Source organism: Sapajus apella, unplaced genomic scaffold, assembly GCF_009761245.1.
Source record: "Sapajus apella isolate SASKATOON/1434 unplaced genomic scaffold, GSC_monkey_1.0 scaffold32, whole genome shotgun sequence".
Taxonomy (NCBI): domain Eukaryota; kingdom Metazoa; phylum Chordata; class Mammalia; order Primates; family Cebidae; genus Sapajus; species Sapajus apella.
This window is the reverse complement of record NW_022436972.1, coordinates 4,479,486-4,498,521: the sequence shown is the minus strand read 5'-3', so window position 1 is coordinate 4,498,521 and position 19,036 is coordinate 4,479,486. Positions and strand designations below refer to the sequence as shown.

Below are 19,036 nucleotides of genomic sequence, written 5' to 3'. Positions count from 1 at the left end.
GTGTGGGTGCATTTCCTAGCCTCTCTGAGTCTCAATGTGCTCATCTACAAGAGGTGGATGGAGACATTAGTAATTACCGCCCTAGACTGTTGTGAGAATGAACCGAGATGAAGTGCCACGTGGCTCACAGTAAGCATTCAATAAGTGCTGGCTATTACTGTCCAATGTCTTCCTTCTTAACCCCCAGTGGAAATGTCTTTCCTACCGACCAATTATTATTATTCTGGATTTTCTTTGAGAAATTTTGCACTACTTTTTCTGTAAAACAGAACTGATGAACTAATTTTGCGTCTCATTTCTTCAGGTCTAAATAGGAGCTACTCAGCAGATCTTGCAACAGTTTGCTGTGCTATGTTCAACTTGACACCCTGCACTATTCATGTTTTTATGGAGAAAAGGACTTGTTGCTATTTTTCTCCACCTCTGGGAATAAAACACAGAAACTCTTTAGTGTTCTGTTAATTAGCTTGGATTAATTTAAAGTAAGTAAATATAATTAATAACAGTTTATTAATAATAGTAGCAATACTAATTAACGGGATCATTGTAGACCTCTCACCTTTAAATAATTTTACAAGTCTATACTACTTGAAAGTGAGCCTAGGCCGGGCACCAGTGGCCCACGCCTGTAATCCCAGCACTTTGGGAGGCTGAGGTGGACAGATCATCTGAGGTCAGGAGTTCCAGACCAGCCTGGCCAACATAGTGAAACCCTGTCTCTACTAAAATTACAAAAATTAGCCAGACATGATGGTACATGCCTGTAATCCCAGCTACTCGGGAGGCTGAGGCATGAGAATTGCTTGAGCCTGGGAGGCAGAGGCTGCAGTGAGCCAAGATCACACCACTGCACTCCAGCCTGGGTGATAGAGCGAGACTCCATCTCAAGAAAGAAGAAAAAAAAAAAAAAGAAAGAAAGTGAGTGTAGAACAGATATGGAGAGATGTAGGGAGAAGCCACGTAAGGGTGGTATTCCCAAAACATGTTTTGATACACTTTGCAAAAAGCAGGGGTTGGGGGTGTCTATAAATAATACATTCTTCTCTCAGAAAACCAAGAATCACAGTGCCCTTAAACGTCCTCAAAAGTCTGTCTAAAAAGAACTCGTTATCCCCTGTAACATCTGTTAAAAGTCCATGAACTTGTAATCCATTTAGGAAATTACACCTCTCCAGAGACCCTTCTCTCTGTAGCCTGTGCTTACTTACACTCACAAAGAGAAATCTTAGGTCAGCTAACTAGGATTTTTCTCCAAAACCGAACTTTGACCAGGGCTGCCCTAGCTGTGCTCATCGGCTGGGAATAGGGCATTAAACTGTGCTTCATACACATGAACAGTCCTGGTGCGGTAGCTCACGCCTATGATTCCAGCATTTGGGGAGGCTGAGGCGGGTGGATCACCTGAGATCAGGAGTTCGAGACCAGCCTGGCCAACGTGGCAAAACCCTATCTCTACTAAAAATACAAAAATTAGCCAGGCATGGTGGCGGATGCCTGTAATCCCAGCGACACGGGAGGCTGAGGCAGGAGAATCACTTGAACCTGGAAGGCGGAGGTTGCAGTGAGCCAAGATTGTGCCACTGCACTCCAGCCTGGGCAACAGAGTGTGACTCTGTCTCTCCAATAAATAAATAAATAAATATTAAAATATACAGGTGAACAGAGTCCAGGTCCAATTCCTTTTAGCTCTCAAACCCTGTCTCAGCTGTGTCCTGAGAATCAGGCGGAAGAAGAAATAATTGAGAAATGGTGGAAGAACAGCCCATTAATCAAGGCCAAGTCTGAGCTGATGAGCCACACTGGCTGGGGTATCTGTTCATCAGCTGCCCCAGAATCTTGAGCTGTCTGTATCAGTCAGCAGTCATATTTCATGCTAAAAATACATGCATCCGGCCTTTTAACCCATCAGTATCAATTATCCTTCATGCCATTTTTCGTTTATAGCTATGGTCACTAAAGATTTATGATCCCACACCGCATCAACTAAAAGTTTTGAGCATGCAACCTTATAACAGGTATATTTGCGTTATCAACTACATACACAAACTACTGTCCATGTATACACAAAAAATGAGTAAAGCTTCATTTCTTACTTTTCAGATAGCAAGATTCAATGCATGCTCTTTTCTTCCTGCAGACTCACGGGTCATCTTGCAACCCTTTTTGCTGCTCCTGGATGCCCCTGGAGAAGTTAGTGCTGGGACGACTTTCTTCTAGAATAACACACAACCCCGTTCCTAGTGATTTCCTGGCACAGGCAGACAGACCAGCTGCCTCTTGGTTTTGGCAGCATGTAGCTGCCTACTGCATTGATCTTTGGCCCTTTTTACAACCCAGAAAGGCACACAGATATGTTGCCGGCCCAGGGAGGAAGTGGTCTTTGCAACAGAACCACAGAAACGTCCAGACAACTTTTATCTTAAAGAAAACACTCCACCCTGCCCGCTTAGCTCCTACCTCTCCACGGCTATCTCTTCCTTCCGTCATCCTTCTCCTTCCCTCTCATGGAGACTGAGTGTTCAGACCTTGGGCTTTGAGAGCTGGGCTGCAACACCCACAATGGGGATGTCCAAGCAGCAACAATCGCCTTCCGCTCTCCTCTTATGCTTTTTACCTCTGGATCCCCAATGACTGCGGAGCTTCCAGACCACCTTCCCAAACAACACAGCACAGCCACCAACCAAAGGGCACTTCTGCAATTTGGAGGTTGGCAACTAGCAAGGCCAGGTCTAAGCACCATGGCTTCTTAGAAACAGAGCTACTCAATCCTGGGGAGATGTGGCAGAAGCCACAGAGCCTGGCCTGCTCCATTTCTTCTTCATTGCCAGCAAAATGGAAACTTAACTTCTAACCAGATATGGTGAAATTGCACCGTAACTTCTCCGAATCGGTTGAGCTGAGGAGTCCATAGAACACAATGTGACCAGTGAGAATGCAATCACCAGGCAGAAGTTTCTCTTTCCAAACTGGTATAGCATAGTAGGAATGCTTTCTTTGGATTGCATCTGGGGAGACGTTCTGACCTCGCCTCATCAAAGACACCTTCTTTGCACCTCTTGCATGTGGATGTGTCTGAGGTGGGGCTCTAGTATCTCTCTCTCCAATGGTGCAAAGAGGCTGACAGCAACCGACGTAATTTCTGTACTTTCCTTCAAATGGTTTTAAAATGTCTTAAATCACCTTTAAACATCTTAAATTGATTCTGAGAATTAATACATGGAAGGCCTAGAAGTTAAAATAGAAACCTCTCTGTAATCAGTTTAGCAACGGATTTCCTTGAGCCCAGACTGCTGCAATCCACCCGGACAGAAGGACTTGGCAGAAGGGAGTGGAGCCCAAAGCAGGTGGGCACATGGAGAAAGAGGGAGATGGAGGTGGCCCGCAGAAGCAGCACTGTGAGCGCTCAGGGGCTGTCTGAAAGGGAAAATGCCCAAAGAGGGCAAGGGGTCAGGCACTCAGACTGTGACGACCGTACCAACGTGTTCAAGAGTGGCCCAGCAATTTAGGAGCTGAGGGAGCAAAGCAGCCAATGAAAACCTGCAACACAGGAGCCATCCCCTCCAATTCCCCCATGCCTACACCTCACTGAAAAAATTAAAAGTACCTAGATAAGGCCAGGCACAGTTGCTCACGCCTGTCATCCCAGCACTTTGGGAGGTTGAAGTGGGCAGATCACAAGGTCAGGAGTTCGAGACCAGCCTGACCAACATGGTGAAACCTTGTCTCTATGGTGAAAAATACAAGTTAGCCAGGCGCGGTGGTGTGCACCTATAATCCCAGCTGCTAGGGAGGATGAGGCAGGAGAATTGCTTGAACCCAGGAAGCGGAGGTTGCAGTGAGCCGAGATCACACCGCTTCACTCCAACCTGGGCAACAGAGCGAGACTCCATCTCGAAAAAAAAATAAAAAACCTAGATGAGGGGAAGGACTGAAGAGAAAGTATATCGGTGAGCGTGATGTGGTCCTGTTCACCAAGATCCCTTGACGTCAGTTTAATTCGCAAAAAGCCAATGGTGCCCCTCTGAAGGGGACCCTCCCTCCCATCTGCTCCCATGGTGCCAGCAACGGGTCCAGGGACTCCGACCCTGCAGTGTGAATCTTTGTCCTGAGTTTGTGCCACTCTCGGCATTCTGAATGTATTTTTCTAGGGTGACCATGACTCCTCCTTTGGAAGGATCTCTGGGGGCATCAAAGTTGCCACTGGGCGGGGACTGAAGGCCAGCTCCTTCCTTAGCTCCCTAGCATGAGGCCTTCCTCTGTGGCAGGCCCCTAGTCCATAGTCCATAGTCCCCAACACGCCTGCCACTGGCTGACCCTTGAAATACACTCTGCCTAAAGGAGAAGTGAACATTTGAATAACATTCATTCGGATTTGCATCCCAAATAGATTGCACCCATCTTTAGGAGCCACTCAGGTGTTTTCAAACAGCCTTTTTATTCAAAGACACGAATGAGAGAGGGGGAAAGCACCTGCAAAATGTCCCCATTCTTTCTGTCCTTGTTCTAGTGGCTCAAGTAGCCCCTGTGTTAGAAATGCACTGGTGTCACCTCCAGACTTCCACCCGCAGGAAAGCGAGGGGCGGGTGAGTTGAAGGATGTCGCCAGCGTGTCCTGCCTGTGGCTTCTAAAGGCGACTGGTGAGTCATGGCTGGTGTTCACGGTAGCACCTCTGGTCTAACCCCACAGGAAATAGGTCAACTTCTCTAACCAAATGACTGTCTCAGATCTTTCTGAAACTGCAGAGATCACACCTCACTCCACCAATGTGTCCCATATCCCCACTCCCTTTCTTTTAATGCTTGCACTCACGAAGACAATGAAGGGTGTTCACAAAGCCTCTTCAGTGAAGTCCAACCTTCCTCACCTCCCTGATGCTCAGAAAGTTGGCTCAGACAGACCTGTGGTCTTAAGGGTGGTCATCACTCCTGGAGGGAGGTCCCCCTGCCCATGCTCCCACCTGTTAGCAAAATCAGGGTTTGGACTCACTTGGCAGTGTAGACCCGCTCAAAGGCCAGTGTTCCCGTCCTCTGGAAGCTCCTCCCATTCTGGGTCCTGCTTTCGTGCTCCACCTTATGGGCAAAGAATCCTGCCAAGGGAAAAAGTTTGCATTTGATTCACCGCGGCCATGTTCAGGAGCCTGTTACTTCCTTGTTTTACTAGAATGTTAAATGCCTCCTTGACTTGACCTCCAGACAGCCCTAAATGTCCTCCATCAACTGTCATTTAACAGAAATGTACTCAGCAGCTGCTCTGTACTGAACACTGTGTTTGGTGTTGGAAATGCAGTCACAAGCAAGGCACACGCCCCGCTTTCCAGGATCTTCCAGTCTAAAGGAATAGACAAACAAGGGAAGCAGACAAACAAGTTCTGCACGGCAAAGCCAGTCATGCCAAGATGAGATTGAGTGAGTCCATGGCACTTTCAGGGTCAAAGGAGGCAACTTAATTCCATGTCGGGTCGCAGAAGGATTCCTAGGGGGAATGACACCTAAGATAAAATCTGAAGAAAATGTAGAAATTAGCCAAGCAGAGAGAGGGAGAGGGGCCACTCTACTCTAGTAGAACGGAATATGCAAAGGTCCAGGGGAAAGCACTGTCTGTGGTTCAGAACGCCCAGCCAAGGAGGGGGAATGGAGGGCGCTGGGGAAGGAGTGGGATTCAGCAGAACCACAGACAAGGCCAAAGAGGGAGGTGATGAACCGTTCTTTCAATGACATGTAACCATGACCACTTGGCACGATGTGCCAGACACTTAGCTTGCATCCAAGAACAGAACAGACAAAGAGCCTTGGTTCGAGGAACTGATGCTCTGGCGAGGGCAGCAGAGGAGGAGACAGATCATCCACATTAAGCAAAGTACATAAACGAAAACGATACCATGTGCTCAGCTGTGGGCCAAAGAAGGGCATGGTAAGGGGCTGTTTGACACATGCAAGAGGATGGGCTCCATGAGCCCCAATGAGAAAGTAGTAACTGAGCCAGGGCTTCAAGAAGGTGACCACTGAGACTCGCCCCTGGGGCTCAGCAGAGTGACTATGACCTTGCTGAGAGTCGTGTGAAGAAATTCAGAACTTAGTTCCTTCTGAGAGCAACAAGGAATTACTGACAGGTTTAAGCAGAGGAATGTCGTCATCAGAAAGTCACCCTGTCTTTAGTGTGGCAGGCACTTAGCAGGGTCAGATCCAGGATCGGGGACAAGATAGGAGTGAACTGGAGTGGCGGCTGCGGGGGCGTCAGAGATGCCAAGGAGACACCGTCTGGAGGATTTACTATAGCTTGGATGATGGGCGGTGAAGGTCTCTCTCCCCCTCTCCTATCCTATTTTATTCCTTTACTCCTTTTCAAGAGTGAAAAAGGGATACATGTGATGGTCAGGGATCCAACCACAGGGTTCCTTTTTGTCAACTTTATATTAGGCTCCTCAAAAAGACATTAAAAGGGTGCTTTTCAATTGTGTATAGGAATAAAAGCCTTTCTTTCTTTTTCTTTTTTTTTTTTTTGAAACTAAGTCTCACTCTGTCGCCCAGGCTGGAGTGCAGTGGCACGATCTTGGCTCACTGCGACCTCTGCCTCCCAGGTTCAGGCAATACTCCTGCCTGGGCCTCCTGAGTAGCTGGGATTACAGGCATGTGCTACCACGCCCAGCTAATTTTGTTGTAATTTTAATAGAGACAAGGTTTCACCATGTTGGTCAGGCTGGTCTTGAACTCCTGACCTTGTGATCCACCAGCCTCGGCCTCCCAAAGTCCTGAGATTACAGGCGTGAGCCACCACGCCCGGCCAGGAATAAAAGCCTTTCATGTTTCCCTTTTCGACACAAATAGCACTCCTTCTGTAGCAATGTGGCCACTTTGGGCGTATCTGTAGGACTCTCTTGCATAAAGGAAGGGCCCACCTCATTCCAGGCACCGTGGTGGGCACTTACCATGTATTCCGTCACTGAGCTTTGCACCCACTCTGTGAGGTGGGTAGTATTGTCCCCACTCTGTAAGTAAGAACCCTGCAACTTTCCCAGAGTTACCCTGCCACTGGGGAGCAGGGCAGCTGGGACTTCAAACCCAACGGGGCATATGAGGACATGTTTCCCCTATTGCTGTCACCATGGAGCTCCCTGCAGGCTTCCACCAGCTGCACAGGGTTTAATACGCCTGTCCATTCGAAAGATCTGTTCTTACCAGAGTATGACAGAAAATGCTGATCAGTTTCTTTCCGGAACCCAATATGGTGCTCCCGCCTCTGAACACATAAACAGGGCTAATGAACGCCACCTTCTGTATCTGCAGCCTCTGCATTCCTAAAGTCAACCAACCACTGACCACAATTATTAAAAAAAAAAAAATTTGTCTGTACTGAACATGTATAGATTTTTTTCTTGTTACTATTTTTTTAAACTACACAGTATAACAAATGTTTACGCAGCATTTATATTCTATTAGGTATTATAAGTAATCTATGTTGCACCCAGTGGCTCACATCTGTAATCCCAGCGCTTTGGGAGGCAGAAGGAGGTGGATCACCTGAGGTCAGGAGTTCAAGACCAGCCTGGCCAACATGGTGACACCCCATCTCTACTAAAAATACAAAAATTAGCCAGAGGTGGTGGGGTGGGAGGTGGTGCTGTAATCCCAGCTACTTGGGAGGCTGAGGCAGGAGAATTGCTTGAACCCAGAAGGCGGAGGTTGCAGTGAGCTGAGATTGCACCATGGCACTCCAGCCTGGGTGACAAGAGTGAAACTCCATCTCCAAAAAAAAAAAAAAAAAAGACAAAACAAGCAATCTAGAGATTATATGAAGGGTGTGTGTAGGTTAAATGCAAATATTATGCCATTTTATATCAGGAACTTGAGCATCCAGGAATTTTAGCATCCGAGGAAGGTCCTGGAACCACCCCCCAAGATACCAAGGGATGATTGTATTAAAAGTCAGAGGTGGCCAGGCGTGGTGGCTTATGCCTGCAATTCCAGCACGTTGGGAGGCGAAGGCAGGCAAATCACAAGGTCAGGAGTTCTAGATCAGCCTGGCCAACACAGTGAAACCCCATCTTTAATAAAAATATAAAAAATTAGACAGGTGTGGTGGCGCACACCTGTAATCCCAGCTACTTGGGAGGCTGAGGCAGGAGAATTGCTTGAGCCCAGGAGGCGGAGGTTGCAGTGAGCAGAGATGCTGCCATTTCACTCCAGTCTGGGTGACAGAGCAAGACTCTGTCTCGAAAAAAAAAGAGGTTCTTTCTATGATTAGCAGCACAACGTGGCTGTACTTCTCTGCACCTGCCTCTCTTCTTTCCTTCCTTGCTCAGAGAACCAAGCCCCTCCCTTTTCTCTAAGGCTGTGCCCTCTACTTGCGATCTTGATCCTGTCCATACACTGTCTTCAAGTCTGTATTTCATTGCTCCTTCTCCACTTCCAGAATCCTTAGTATCATATTCTCTCCTTTTCTTTATCCTGGAAACACCCACAGATCTTCCCTACCCTTTAAACAAAACAAAAACAATCTCACCTCAGTCCAACATTCCACTAAGGTCTACCTCTCCTTCCTTCTAAGGTAAACTTGGAAGAAGCGGCTGCCTTTGTTACTCCTCACCACCCCCTCACTCCCCAATCTCTTACAATCCTCCAGTATGCTACAGAAATGATGCATGCAAAGACCATTAACATACTTATCTCAGCTGGCTGCTAACAGTAAGCCAAAACCAGTGTGAGAGAGAGACAAAGTCACAGATAGAGAGATGGCTGCATAGCGTTGTGAGACACCTTCTGCACCTGCGCACTGCGGGCTACTTTAACTGTGCAAAACCTTTAGTAACCACACGTGAGGTTATCAATCACTCCACTGCTCAGTGACGGAAACTGGGGGCCCGAGAAGTCAAATATGTTTCTCAACAAACATAAAAAGATCTGGAGATTTTAGTTAACCCCAGAGTTAATATGAGTCAGCAATGACACACAGTTCTCAAAAAAACAACTCATACGTAGATTATTCTAACAGAGTTGGTGTCTGGATCTCAGGAACGGCTTCCCTGTACAGAAGACACCTATCTGCCTAGGTGTTCTTAGAAAGAACACAGGAAGAGGAGAGGTCTCCCAATGGCAAGGGACTCCAGAAACAGTAGGCTGAAGAGGGGACATTACAGCTGACACTGCAAACACAGAAAGAGCAGGCACAGTCTGAGGGATTTTAGGGAACAGTACCAGGACTGCTGGGTAAAAGGCATAGGGCTGCAGGTTTCAGCTCAACATAAGAACTTCTTGAACAGTGAGTGCTTGAATGAATGAATTGGAGGCAATATGCCTGGTGCAAGTGTCTACTCTCTAAAGTCAGATGATTAGTTTTTAATCCCAGCTTCACGACTCCTGACCTTGAGACTTTCAACTAATGGTCCAAATTCTCCATGACTCACTTTGCTTATCTGTAAAACAGGAATAAATAATGGTATATATTTCTAGGCTGGGCTCATGCCTGTAATCCCAGAACTTTGGGAGGCTGAGGCAGGAGGATCACTTGAGGTCAGGAGTTCGAGGCCAACCTGACCAACATGACAAAACCCTGTCTCTACTAAAAATACAAAAATTACCTGGACTTGGTGGCACATGCCTGTAGTCCCAGCTACCCATGAGGCTGAAACATGAGAATCACTTGAGCCCAGGGGGCAGAGGTTGCAGTCAGCCAGGATCACACTACCAAACTCCAGCCTGGGGGACAGAGTGAAAGTCTGTCTCAATATGAAGAAGAAGAATAGTATATATTTCATTATCTACTTGCAAACACTCATAGAGACCTGTCTTTGTGCCCAGCAGTGTCCGGGTGCAGGAGAATAATGCAGGGAACAAAACAGGCACAGTGAAGGACAGGTCAGCCTACAGTGACATCTCCAGTTTCTGCGAAGGTAGTGGCACAAGTGGGTGGGTGCAAGGATTAAATGGTGCAAAGATTACATGAGATAATACCAAGCGCAGCAGGAAGCAGGAAGCACCATTCTTCCCACAACGCAAGCTTTCAATCCAGGCAACAATAGGAAAGGCAAGCTTGGAAGGTTGTGAGTTTCCCCATCACTGCCATGTTCAGGAAGAAGCAGCTAGGGGGTGGGTACTGTAAGGAAGAGTCCTGCTTTGGGAGAACTTCATGAGTCTATGATTCTGTTTCTCGAGCCTATCAAACCCCAGGTTGGATGGCAGTCTTCCAACATGGTGCTTGTGAGGTTTCTTGTGAGTGTGTGTGTGTTGGGGTGGAAATAGTAACAGCAGTTCCATTTCCCTCCTTAGCACCATGCTCACAGACCCTTATGACTGCAGGGCCATAATGTCTCCAAAACTTAGAGAAGGCTGCCTCTCCTGGGGGAAAGAGGACACTGCGAATGCCTGCCAGCTCCCCTACAACCGGAGCAGACGCGGAACTGCGCTCCTGCAGGAGGACATCCTTCCTCTGCCGCCACTAAGTGTAGCTCAGGGGCACTGAGTCCCTCCCCTCAGCTCACACTTCTTCCCAGTCACTTTCTCCAAATACAGTATGTGCTTCCCAGGTCTGCATCATGTCCAAGCTGCTGGCAGCTAGGCAGGAGAAGTTGGAGGCTCTCTGCCTGCTGCTCACAAGAAATGCATCTATCTAATTAAAACTTGCCCTAAGCCCCAAACTGGGGAGACAGATTTGAGCCCAGCTTCTGTCTCCTTGCTGGCCAGCCTTGCAATAAAGCCTTTCTTTTCTCAGAAGTCAGTGCCGTAGTATTGGCCGATGAGCCCATTTGCTCAATAATATCTGTATTCTCTGGGGAAGCAGGCTTTGATAGTTCTGGAACTCAAGGTTTCTTAGAACGATGTATTTTAAACGTGTTCTGTTTTTCCAGATCTGCTTTCTGCTGGATCAAGTTGGAAAGGGTTACAAGTTCGAAGATCCTGATGACTAAAGAACGTTTGCAAGGTGGAGGAAGACATTGCACCAGGTGGGCCAGCTCTGCCCAATCACAGAAAATCAGGCTCTCAACGTGTAGAGAGCATGCAGAGCCCGACCCGGCCACAGGCGCACGTGGACTGTGCCGTGTTGTCCTGGACACAGACTGTGTACGGTGCCTGGTAACAACATGGAAATCTTTTTGACTAACAGGAAGTGTTCAGAATGGCATTTTGGGGTATGAGGAAGAAGAAAGGCAGGGTTTTTGCATATTTTTTTGAACTCTGCAAGGTTGGTCTACGGTTGCAACATTGAGGTTAATCAGAATTGCAAAGAGAGGTTTGAACATACATCTGGATCTTTGTGATTGCCTAAAAACTTACGGTTAAAAACAATGAGTGGTGTTATCTCCTGAATCGTTTGAATGTTTTGCCCTCTCCATTGAGAGGTATACAAGGGGTCCTTCTGTGGTTTCAAAGTGTCCACAGAAACTCCCTTCCTGAGCAGGGGCAGGACAACTGTGCAAAGTCACTCTGACCACACATTGCCCCAGCTGGTTCCCAGGAGGGCAACTGTGACAATGGAGAAGCAGAGGCAGTGACGTGCAGGCCATCACACTCCAGCCTAAAAATGAGCTCCCTGCTAGTCCATGCTAGTATCTCCCCAGCCAGGAAACCCCCAGCAAGCCCATCACTTCCTAGAACTCTGTTCGTGGGCCACTGAGCCCTGTGGTCTCCGAAAAGTCTAGCCCTCCAGATTGTAACTGTCAGGACTCAGACATGTGGCCATCTTTAATCTTACCTCTACCTTCCACTTGTCCCACAGAAGAAGACTTAATCCTCTGCATCAAACAGAATGAGAAATCTCACCACCCACCTCAATCTGAGCAGGGTTTGCTAGACCATGATGGCAAAGGCCAGGACAAAGCTGTGGGCAGAGCAGGGGCAGTTTGCTGGTGCACCTCCATTAGGAGAGGTGAGGAGACCCTGTCATCGAAACAGAGAGCTCTGAACCTTCTCCCAGCTCAGCTCTGAATCAAGAGGGAGTTGAAGAGAGTGAACTCAAACTTCCTAGCTGCGTTCAGCCCCAACTGCACAAGCAGGTGAGGGGGCACTAGTTCCCCTGTCCACCAATGCCCTTCAGCTTTGTTGGTGGCGTCAGGAGAAGGACCAGAGGGGAGGTCCTCCCGGAGCTGAATAAGTGCTGCCCACCTGCCCACCCATACAGCCACCTTCACAGCGACTAGGAGAAGGACCAGAGGGGAGGTCCTCCCGGAGCTGAATAAGTGCTGCCCACCTGCCCACCCATACAGCCACCTTCACAGCGACTGGAGGGGTGGCTGCAGGCTGACCAGTTCATCCCTGCAGCTGTTTTGTTCCTGCTCTATCCCCCTGTACCCAGAATACTATCTGGCCCAGAGCAGGGTCCCTGTACATGTATGCAGGTTGCATAAAAGAATAGTTGCCAATTTACAGGGCCAAGGGAGCCTTGTGTGAAATCATAAAGCCTCAAGGAAATGGGGGCCTAAATAAGCCATTTGTTCCCTCTCTGACCTACAACTCTGTTGTGTGTCATTTAGTATAAAAATGTTTGGGTCAGAAAGCCACAAAGTGTAGTTCTTATAGAAAACATACTTGGAGTGTGCAAAGTTGGGCCTCTCTGGTGTGGAGGCCGACGGGGAGCCTTGCTCTGTGCCCAGAAGCCTACATCGTCAGCATCTGTCCACACTTAAGATGGGAGAAAATAGCAGAATATCCCAAAGTGATTAAATACTGGAAGTTTCAAAGTGTGACAGCGTGTCAATGTGCAGTAATCACCACAAAGCTACAGCAGCTGCCCTTAGAATTACTCTCCTTTTTTCTCTATCTTAATAAATCTAAAACACACAAAGCCACTGAAGATACGAAAGTGGTAGGAGGCAGTCCTAACTCAGAGCTTTAGGGAGGCAGCTCACACAATCCTGCCTTTTCACATCTAGATATCCTGCCTGGTTTCTTTTTTTTAATTGATAGCAGAATTAATGAAGATGCAAACCCCAAACAGGGCAATTTTACTCTCTCCTTCTCTTTCTGAAGTATGCAATGTATATTTAAAAAGCTTCCAAAATTATATGTTGCTAGAGAAGATGAAGGTATCATAAAAAAAAAAAAATGTTTCTTCAGAAGAAAAAAAAAGTAATATAGAGGAAAAATAGTAAGATGATTTTTCCTGCACGCCTTTCGAAATCACGTTCTTTTTAATCTGCAGATGGCTGGTAACTTCAATTGCACTGCAGATGTTAGAGAAGCCCAGTGTCTGAGTAACGGTGTATATCATGTTCCCTTTCCAGTCTTCTTGCCTTCCACCCCTTGCCTGGCCACATTAATTAGTAGTTAAAATGCTGATCATAGACACTTCTGTAAGGGTTTTAGCAAAATCCTTCAAGTTGCAGTCTTGGCTCTAAAAATGGGACTAGTCATCACCGCGAAAGTGAAAGACCAACAGAAGAAAAACCCCAAATTTACACAGAAATATACACAGCCCTGTACATTCAAATAAAAAGAAGTAAAAAGAGATAAGGTAAAGACACAATTGCTTAAGCCTGACTTCCAAATAACCATCAAACAAAATCTCCCCTTCTGTTCTTCCCTGAGTGAAGGGCTTTCCTTACCGTTTTGGACCACACTGATGAGGGTGACAATGGCCAACAGGACAACATTGCCTACAGTTTCTTGATCCATGTTTGCTTCAGGCTCTCCGGAGAGGACTGCTCTGGCTCTGGCTCCACAACCTGCCCTGCACAGGAAGGGGAAGTGAGAGGCTGCACTCTTTCATCATTAGAATTTCTGAGGCTTCCCAGCACAATTACACAGTGCCTATTCTTCCTTCTTCTTTTTTTTTTTTTTTAACTAGCCACCACAGTGCCCTGGCTGTGGTTCAGTGTGATCTACCAGGAGATGCAGGGCTTGGCAGAGGAGCAGACAAAGCCAGCACACTTCCTTGTCATGAGAAACCTCCCTGAGAGCCTCCAGAATGAATCTCGAACCCAAGACCATGACCAGCATGGACCCAGCACAGGCAGCAGAGAATCTGGAAGCTGCCATCATCTCTGACTTCAGCAAAGAGAAAGAAGGGAAAGAAAAACCAAAACTTTCAGGTCAGGCAGGCACAGTGGCAGAAGCCTGTAATCCCAGCACTTTGGGTGGCTGAGGTGGGAAGATCACTTGAGCCCAGGACTTTGAGGCTGCAGGGAGCCAATGACCGTGGCACTGCACTCCAGCCCAGGCAACAGAGCAAGACTCTGTCTCACACACACATACACACAAAAGTAAAATGAAACTGTAGCAAAAATATATAGAACACCGAAAGATCTGTGCCCCAAGTACTGGCCTTCTTTCCTTGAATTCCAAGAAAAAAGAAAGTGAACACAACACATAGCTTTCAGTAGCAGCTGCATAAGGTTGGAATGAAGGAAGAATTAAATGGCAGTGGAAAGGGACAGCTGATATCTCCATTTCTTCAGAGAAAAGTAATAAAAGGAATTAATGAATTAAACCAGAGAATTCAAACCAAAGAATTTAGGTAAAAGGCAGAAATGGAGTTACAGATGATCCCTCAGGGAAATTTCCAAAGGATTGTCAAACACTGCAACTGGGTTTTCCGAGGCAATTGCAGAAACACCTTCCTGGAAATTCTTTTCAACTTAATCAGAGTAGAGAGGCTCTGCTTTCTGAGAAAGTGTAAGAGTGGACCTGCTCAGTAGGCGAGGTGGCTGCCTGGTATTCTGCAGCTCAGCTCAGTGTGAATGGTAATCCCTCTGAGGTCACATGGAAAATGCAAAATATCTGCAATCTTTGTCCCAGACTCAGCTATTTGGCATTGGTTAAGAAATGCTTTTATCAAAACTTCACTTTGACTGAGAACATGGACCGCTGTAACTGCTGGCAGCAGGGAAGGCTGCATCTCGGCATGGAAGAGGTCAGTGTGGGGGAAGAGCTCGCGCCCTCATAAGTACAGTGCCAGAGGCCAGCTTGAGTGTCCTCGGTTCAACTGAAAGAGAAAGGCTGATGAAGGCAGCGTGCCGAGTTGCATGTGGGGAAGCCAGCAGCTGGGGCAGTCTGGCTGGTCATGACACACTTTGGTACTCCCTGAGTACCTCGGGCACTTTGTAGAGTGTACACTTTATATTAGCCAAAGCTCTCCAGAGAAACCGAACCAGTATATAAATAAATCTTCTCATATATATACATACATACTGCAGATCTATAATAAATTGGTTCACATGATCATGGAGACCCTGAAGTTTCATGGTGTGCCATCTGCAGGCTGGGGACTCAGTGAAGCAGCTGGTGGAGACCAGCCTGCATTCAAAGACCTGATAATCAAGGAGGGCAATGGTGCAAGACCCCGTCTGAATCTAAAAGCTGGAGAGCCAGGGGCTCCAGTGTCTAAAGGCAGGAGAAGACGCATGGTCCAGCTGAAGAAGAAGAGGGAGTTTGGCCTTCTGCCCACTTTTTGTTCGATTCAGGCCCTCAGTGGATTGATGACACCCACCACATTGGTGAGGGTGGATCTTCTTCACTCAGTCCACTGAGTCCAGTGCTGATCTCTTTCAGAAACACCCTCGCCAACACACCCAGAAATAACATTTTACCAGCTACCTGGGTATTTTTTAGCTCAATCAACGTGACATAAAATTAACTACCACAGAGTTATTACAAGACTGGTTAGGGCTCTGCGCTTGCAAGAGCAGTTTGATAAGTTTCAGGGGATGTTTAGATTTTGGTAGCCAAGGAGTTTGAACCCCATAAAGAATTAGCCTTTCTAACATTTACCACATCTTAGTGACAATGCACCCGAAATGAAGGCAGTCCTCCTACCAAGGCAGTCCGGTTGCAAGCCATAGAAACTCAGCTCAAACTAGCTTAGGAAAAAGGAGAATGTATTCACTCAGAGTCTAAAAATTTGACAACCGAAGTTGAAAAGAGCAGAGATGTGGTTAGGCCTTGGAGCTAGAGAGCTTTCTCTCTCTCTCTCTCTCTCTCTCTCTCTCTCTCTCTCTTTTTTTTTTTTTTTTGAGACAGAATCTTGCTCTATTACCAGGCTAGAGTGCAGTGGAACAATCGCCGCTCACTGCAACCTCTGACTCCCAGATTCAAGCAATTCTCCTGCCTCAGCCTCCCAAGTAGCTGGGATTACAGGCACGTGCCACCAGGCCCAGCTAATTTTTGTATTTTTAGTAAAGATGGGGTTTCACCATGTTAACAAGGATGGTCTCGATCTCTTGACCTCATGATCTGCACACCTTGGCCTCCCAAAGTGCTGGGATTACAAGAGCGGGCCCCCAGGCCGAGCCCCTCACGCTCTTAAATGTAGCACTCTTAAATGGAGTTCTCTCTCCCCGCCCCCCTCCCTCCCTTCCTTCCCTCTTTTTTCTCTCTCGTCCCTTTCTCTCTCTTCCCCTTCTCTCTACCTCTGTCTCTGTCTTTCTTCTAATCTCTCCTCTTGCTCTCTCTCAGCTTCTCTTAGCATGTCAGATGTATTCTCCCTGCAGACCTGTTTTCTGGAGACATCTTCACCAACTCCGGAGTTCCACATTTTACAGCTTCCATCACCTATCAAAGACTGACTTCTCTCATCTCATCTGTCAGGACTGCCTCACTCGCCCAGGCTGGCCGGGTGTCCATTCTTGGAGAGGTCAACCAGATGGCAGGAGAAGGAAGACCCTGGTGGTTCTCACGATTATCATATGGCAGAGGGGGACTAATCCCACAAAGAAAATCTGGGAAGAGGGAGGGAGAGGTAAATTTACTGCTGCACTTCGACTGTCCAATACTTATTGGACAGCTTAAAATGTTCAGTTTGGGCCAGGCGCGGTGGCTCACGCCTGTAATCCCAGCACTTTGGGAGGCCGAGGCGGGTGGATCACGAGGTCAAGAGATCGAGACCATCCTGGTCAACACGGTGAAACCCCGTCTCTACTAAAAATACAAAACATTAGCTGGGTATGGTGGTGCGTGCCTGTAATCCCGGCTACTCAGGAGGCTGAGGCAGGAGAATTGCCTGAACCCAGGAGGCGGAGGTTGCGGTGAGCCGAGATCGCGCCATTGCACTCCAGCCTGGGTAACAAGAGTGAAACTCCGTCTCAAAAAAAAAAAAAAAAAAATGTTCAGTTTGTAAAGAAGTTTCTCTATCCTTTAAAACGCGTCCCAGTCTGCCGGCACACAGAAAACAGTACCCACAGGGACCGACTTGGTCAGCCCTCACCACCACTGGAAACCTTCCCGGCTCCGTGGGACGCACGGACCCACGCCTTCTGGGGCCCCACACACGGGAGAAATGTCCAGCCATTGGCGATTTAGAAGATCCAAAGGCGCCTGGCGAGAGGTGCTGGGCACCCCGCCCTGAGCTCCATGGAGTCACCCCCCCTGGCGTGCAGACCACGTGCAGAGGCCCCGGGGTGGAGCGAGTCCCCTTCACCTGGAGAGAGCGTGTTAATAGCCCAGACGGCCATTAAATTACAGCGCGCACATTAAGATTCTGGCTGCAGCTGCAGAGGAACACTTATCAGAGGTGAAGCCTCTGGAAACGCCATTCATCTCAATAGAGAGCTGCTGAGACAGAACAAAAAGGCGAGGCGCGCCGGGAGAGCCGGGGAGGGGAGCGCAGCCCGCCCTGCCTGCCCGGATTCCCGCATCCGGAGGGCTGTGTCGTGGGGACCTGGGCTGTGCTGGGCACTGTACCCAGAGCCTCACATTTGCTCCTCAGTGCAACCTGCTGAGGGACAAATTAGTCCCCCACCATTGCCAAGAAAGTGAAACTGAGGTTCAGAGGGGTCCAAAGTGTGGTGAAGGGCCTGGCATGGTGGCTCACGCCAGCACTTTGGGAGGCCGAGGCTAGAGGATGGCTTCAGTCCAGGAGTTGGAGACCAGTCTGGACAACACAGCAAGACACCCGTCTCTATAAAATATGAGTCAGCCGGGCCTGGGGACACAGACCAGTAGTCCCAGCTACCCGGGGCCAAGGCAGGAGGATCGCTTGAGGCTGGGGAGGTGGAGGCTTCAGTGAGCTATGATCTCAACATTGCACTCCAGCCTGGACAACAGAGGGAGAGCCTGTCTTAAAAAAGAAAAAAAAAATGTGTTCAAGGCAAAGACCCACAGAGCAAGGAGCAGAACAAGGGTTAAGCCCAGGCCGGTCTGGCTTTAAAGTCTGGGGTTTAAACCACCCTACATGCTGCCACTGGAGTCGTCTTCAGAACCTGGGGCTCCCTGGTCCTTCCGCATTTGTGCCTGACAGTCCCCTCACAGGCTAAACCTCTGAGCAATGGCTTCTTAGCCCCAAAGAGAGATTTTTAGAAAGGAAGACATATACGCTTCACGGGAGATAACATATCCCCACCACATCTGACTATTAACAAAGGTAATTTAACAAGAAATATCCCACAGCTACAGGGCTGTGAGCCCACCCCTCTCCCGCCCGTCCCCTGCTCCCCGCGCCCTCCGTAATTATGCATATGCTGCACTGATCTGTGCCTGACAGGTTAGTTAGACAAATGTGCAGGGAGTAGGCAAGAATAATTAGCACATTCATTAATTAGAGTACTGTTAGTAGTTTGACTGTGAAGGACAACCATTTGTCAACAGAGATCTGGACAGCTGGGGCCATGCAGCGACTCAGGGGGGCAGCAATTCAGGGACACTGAGGCTCTGCCCAGCTGCTGTTAAAAATCCTAGGAGCTGTGCAGACACTTTGTGTCAACACGCCTCCATCGCCATGGCAACAGGGGGCCACTCTGCCAGGCTGTCAGGCTACAAGATTCATGTGGCCTTCATCCTCACCTTAGGGTGCACGTTGGCATCTCATGACATCTCTTCCCCCCACTCCCCATTCAGGGTTGCCCTCTGCGTTCATTAGGATGAGGATTGACTGGTGGTGAGGGAGAGGAGGCAGGAGGTGGGGTCAGTGCCAGGCAGGGTGTAGAGGTACAGCCCAGGCCTACAGGCTCAAATTATGGATGGTTAAACAACAGTTCCTTTTCATTTCAGTTAGTTTAAAGAATATTCAGACCGATATTGATCTAAAGGATAAGTGATATGAACAGAAAGACCAGGCATGGTCTGCTCCAGATGTCACATGCCAATGGTGTCTGTGAGAACCAAATCAACCTAGT

At 48.1% G+C, this 19,036-nt stretch overlaps 1 protein-coding gene across 2 annotated transcripts in view; it reads right to left on the bottom strand.

Annotated features, from left to right (window-relative positions):
* ALOX5AP (arachidonate 5-lipoxygenase activating protein) overlaps positions 1 to 19,036 on the bottom strand; it is a 53,274-nt gene that overhangs the window by 15,566 nt on the left and 18,672 nt on the right. The window contains exons 2-3 of one of the 2 annotated variants that reach the window (XM_032294416.1): positions 13,535 to 13,659; positions 4,987 to 5,086 (exon numbers count right to left, since the gene is read on the bottom strand). In XM_032294416.1, the coding sequence (XP_032150307.1) occupies positions 4,987 to 5,086; positions 13,535 to 13,604 (170 nt within the window). In that variant the 5' untranslated portion in view covers positions 13,605 to 13,659. Of the gene's footprint in view, positions 1 to 4,986; positions 5,087 to 13,534; positions 13,692 to 19,036 lie in introns of those variants that run through there. The other variant, XM_032294415.1, reaches the window with a different exon arrangement.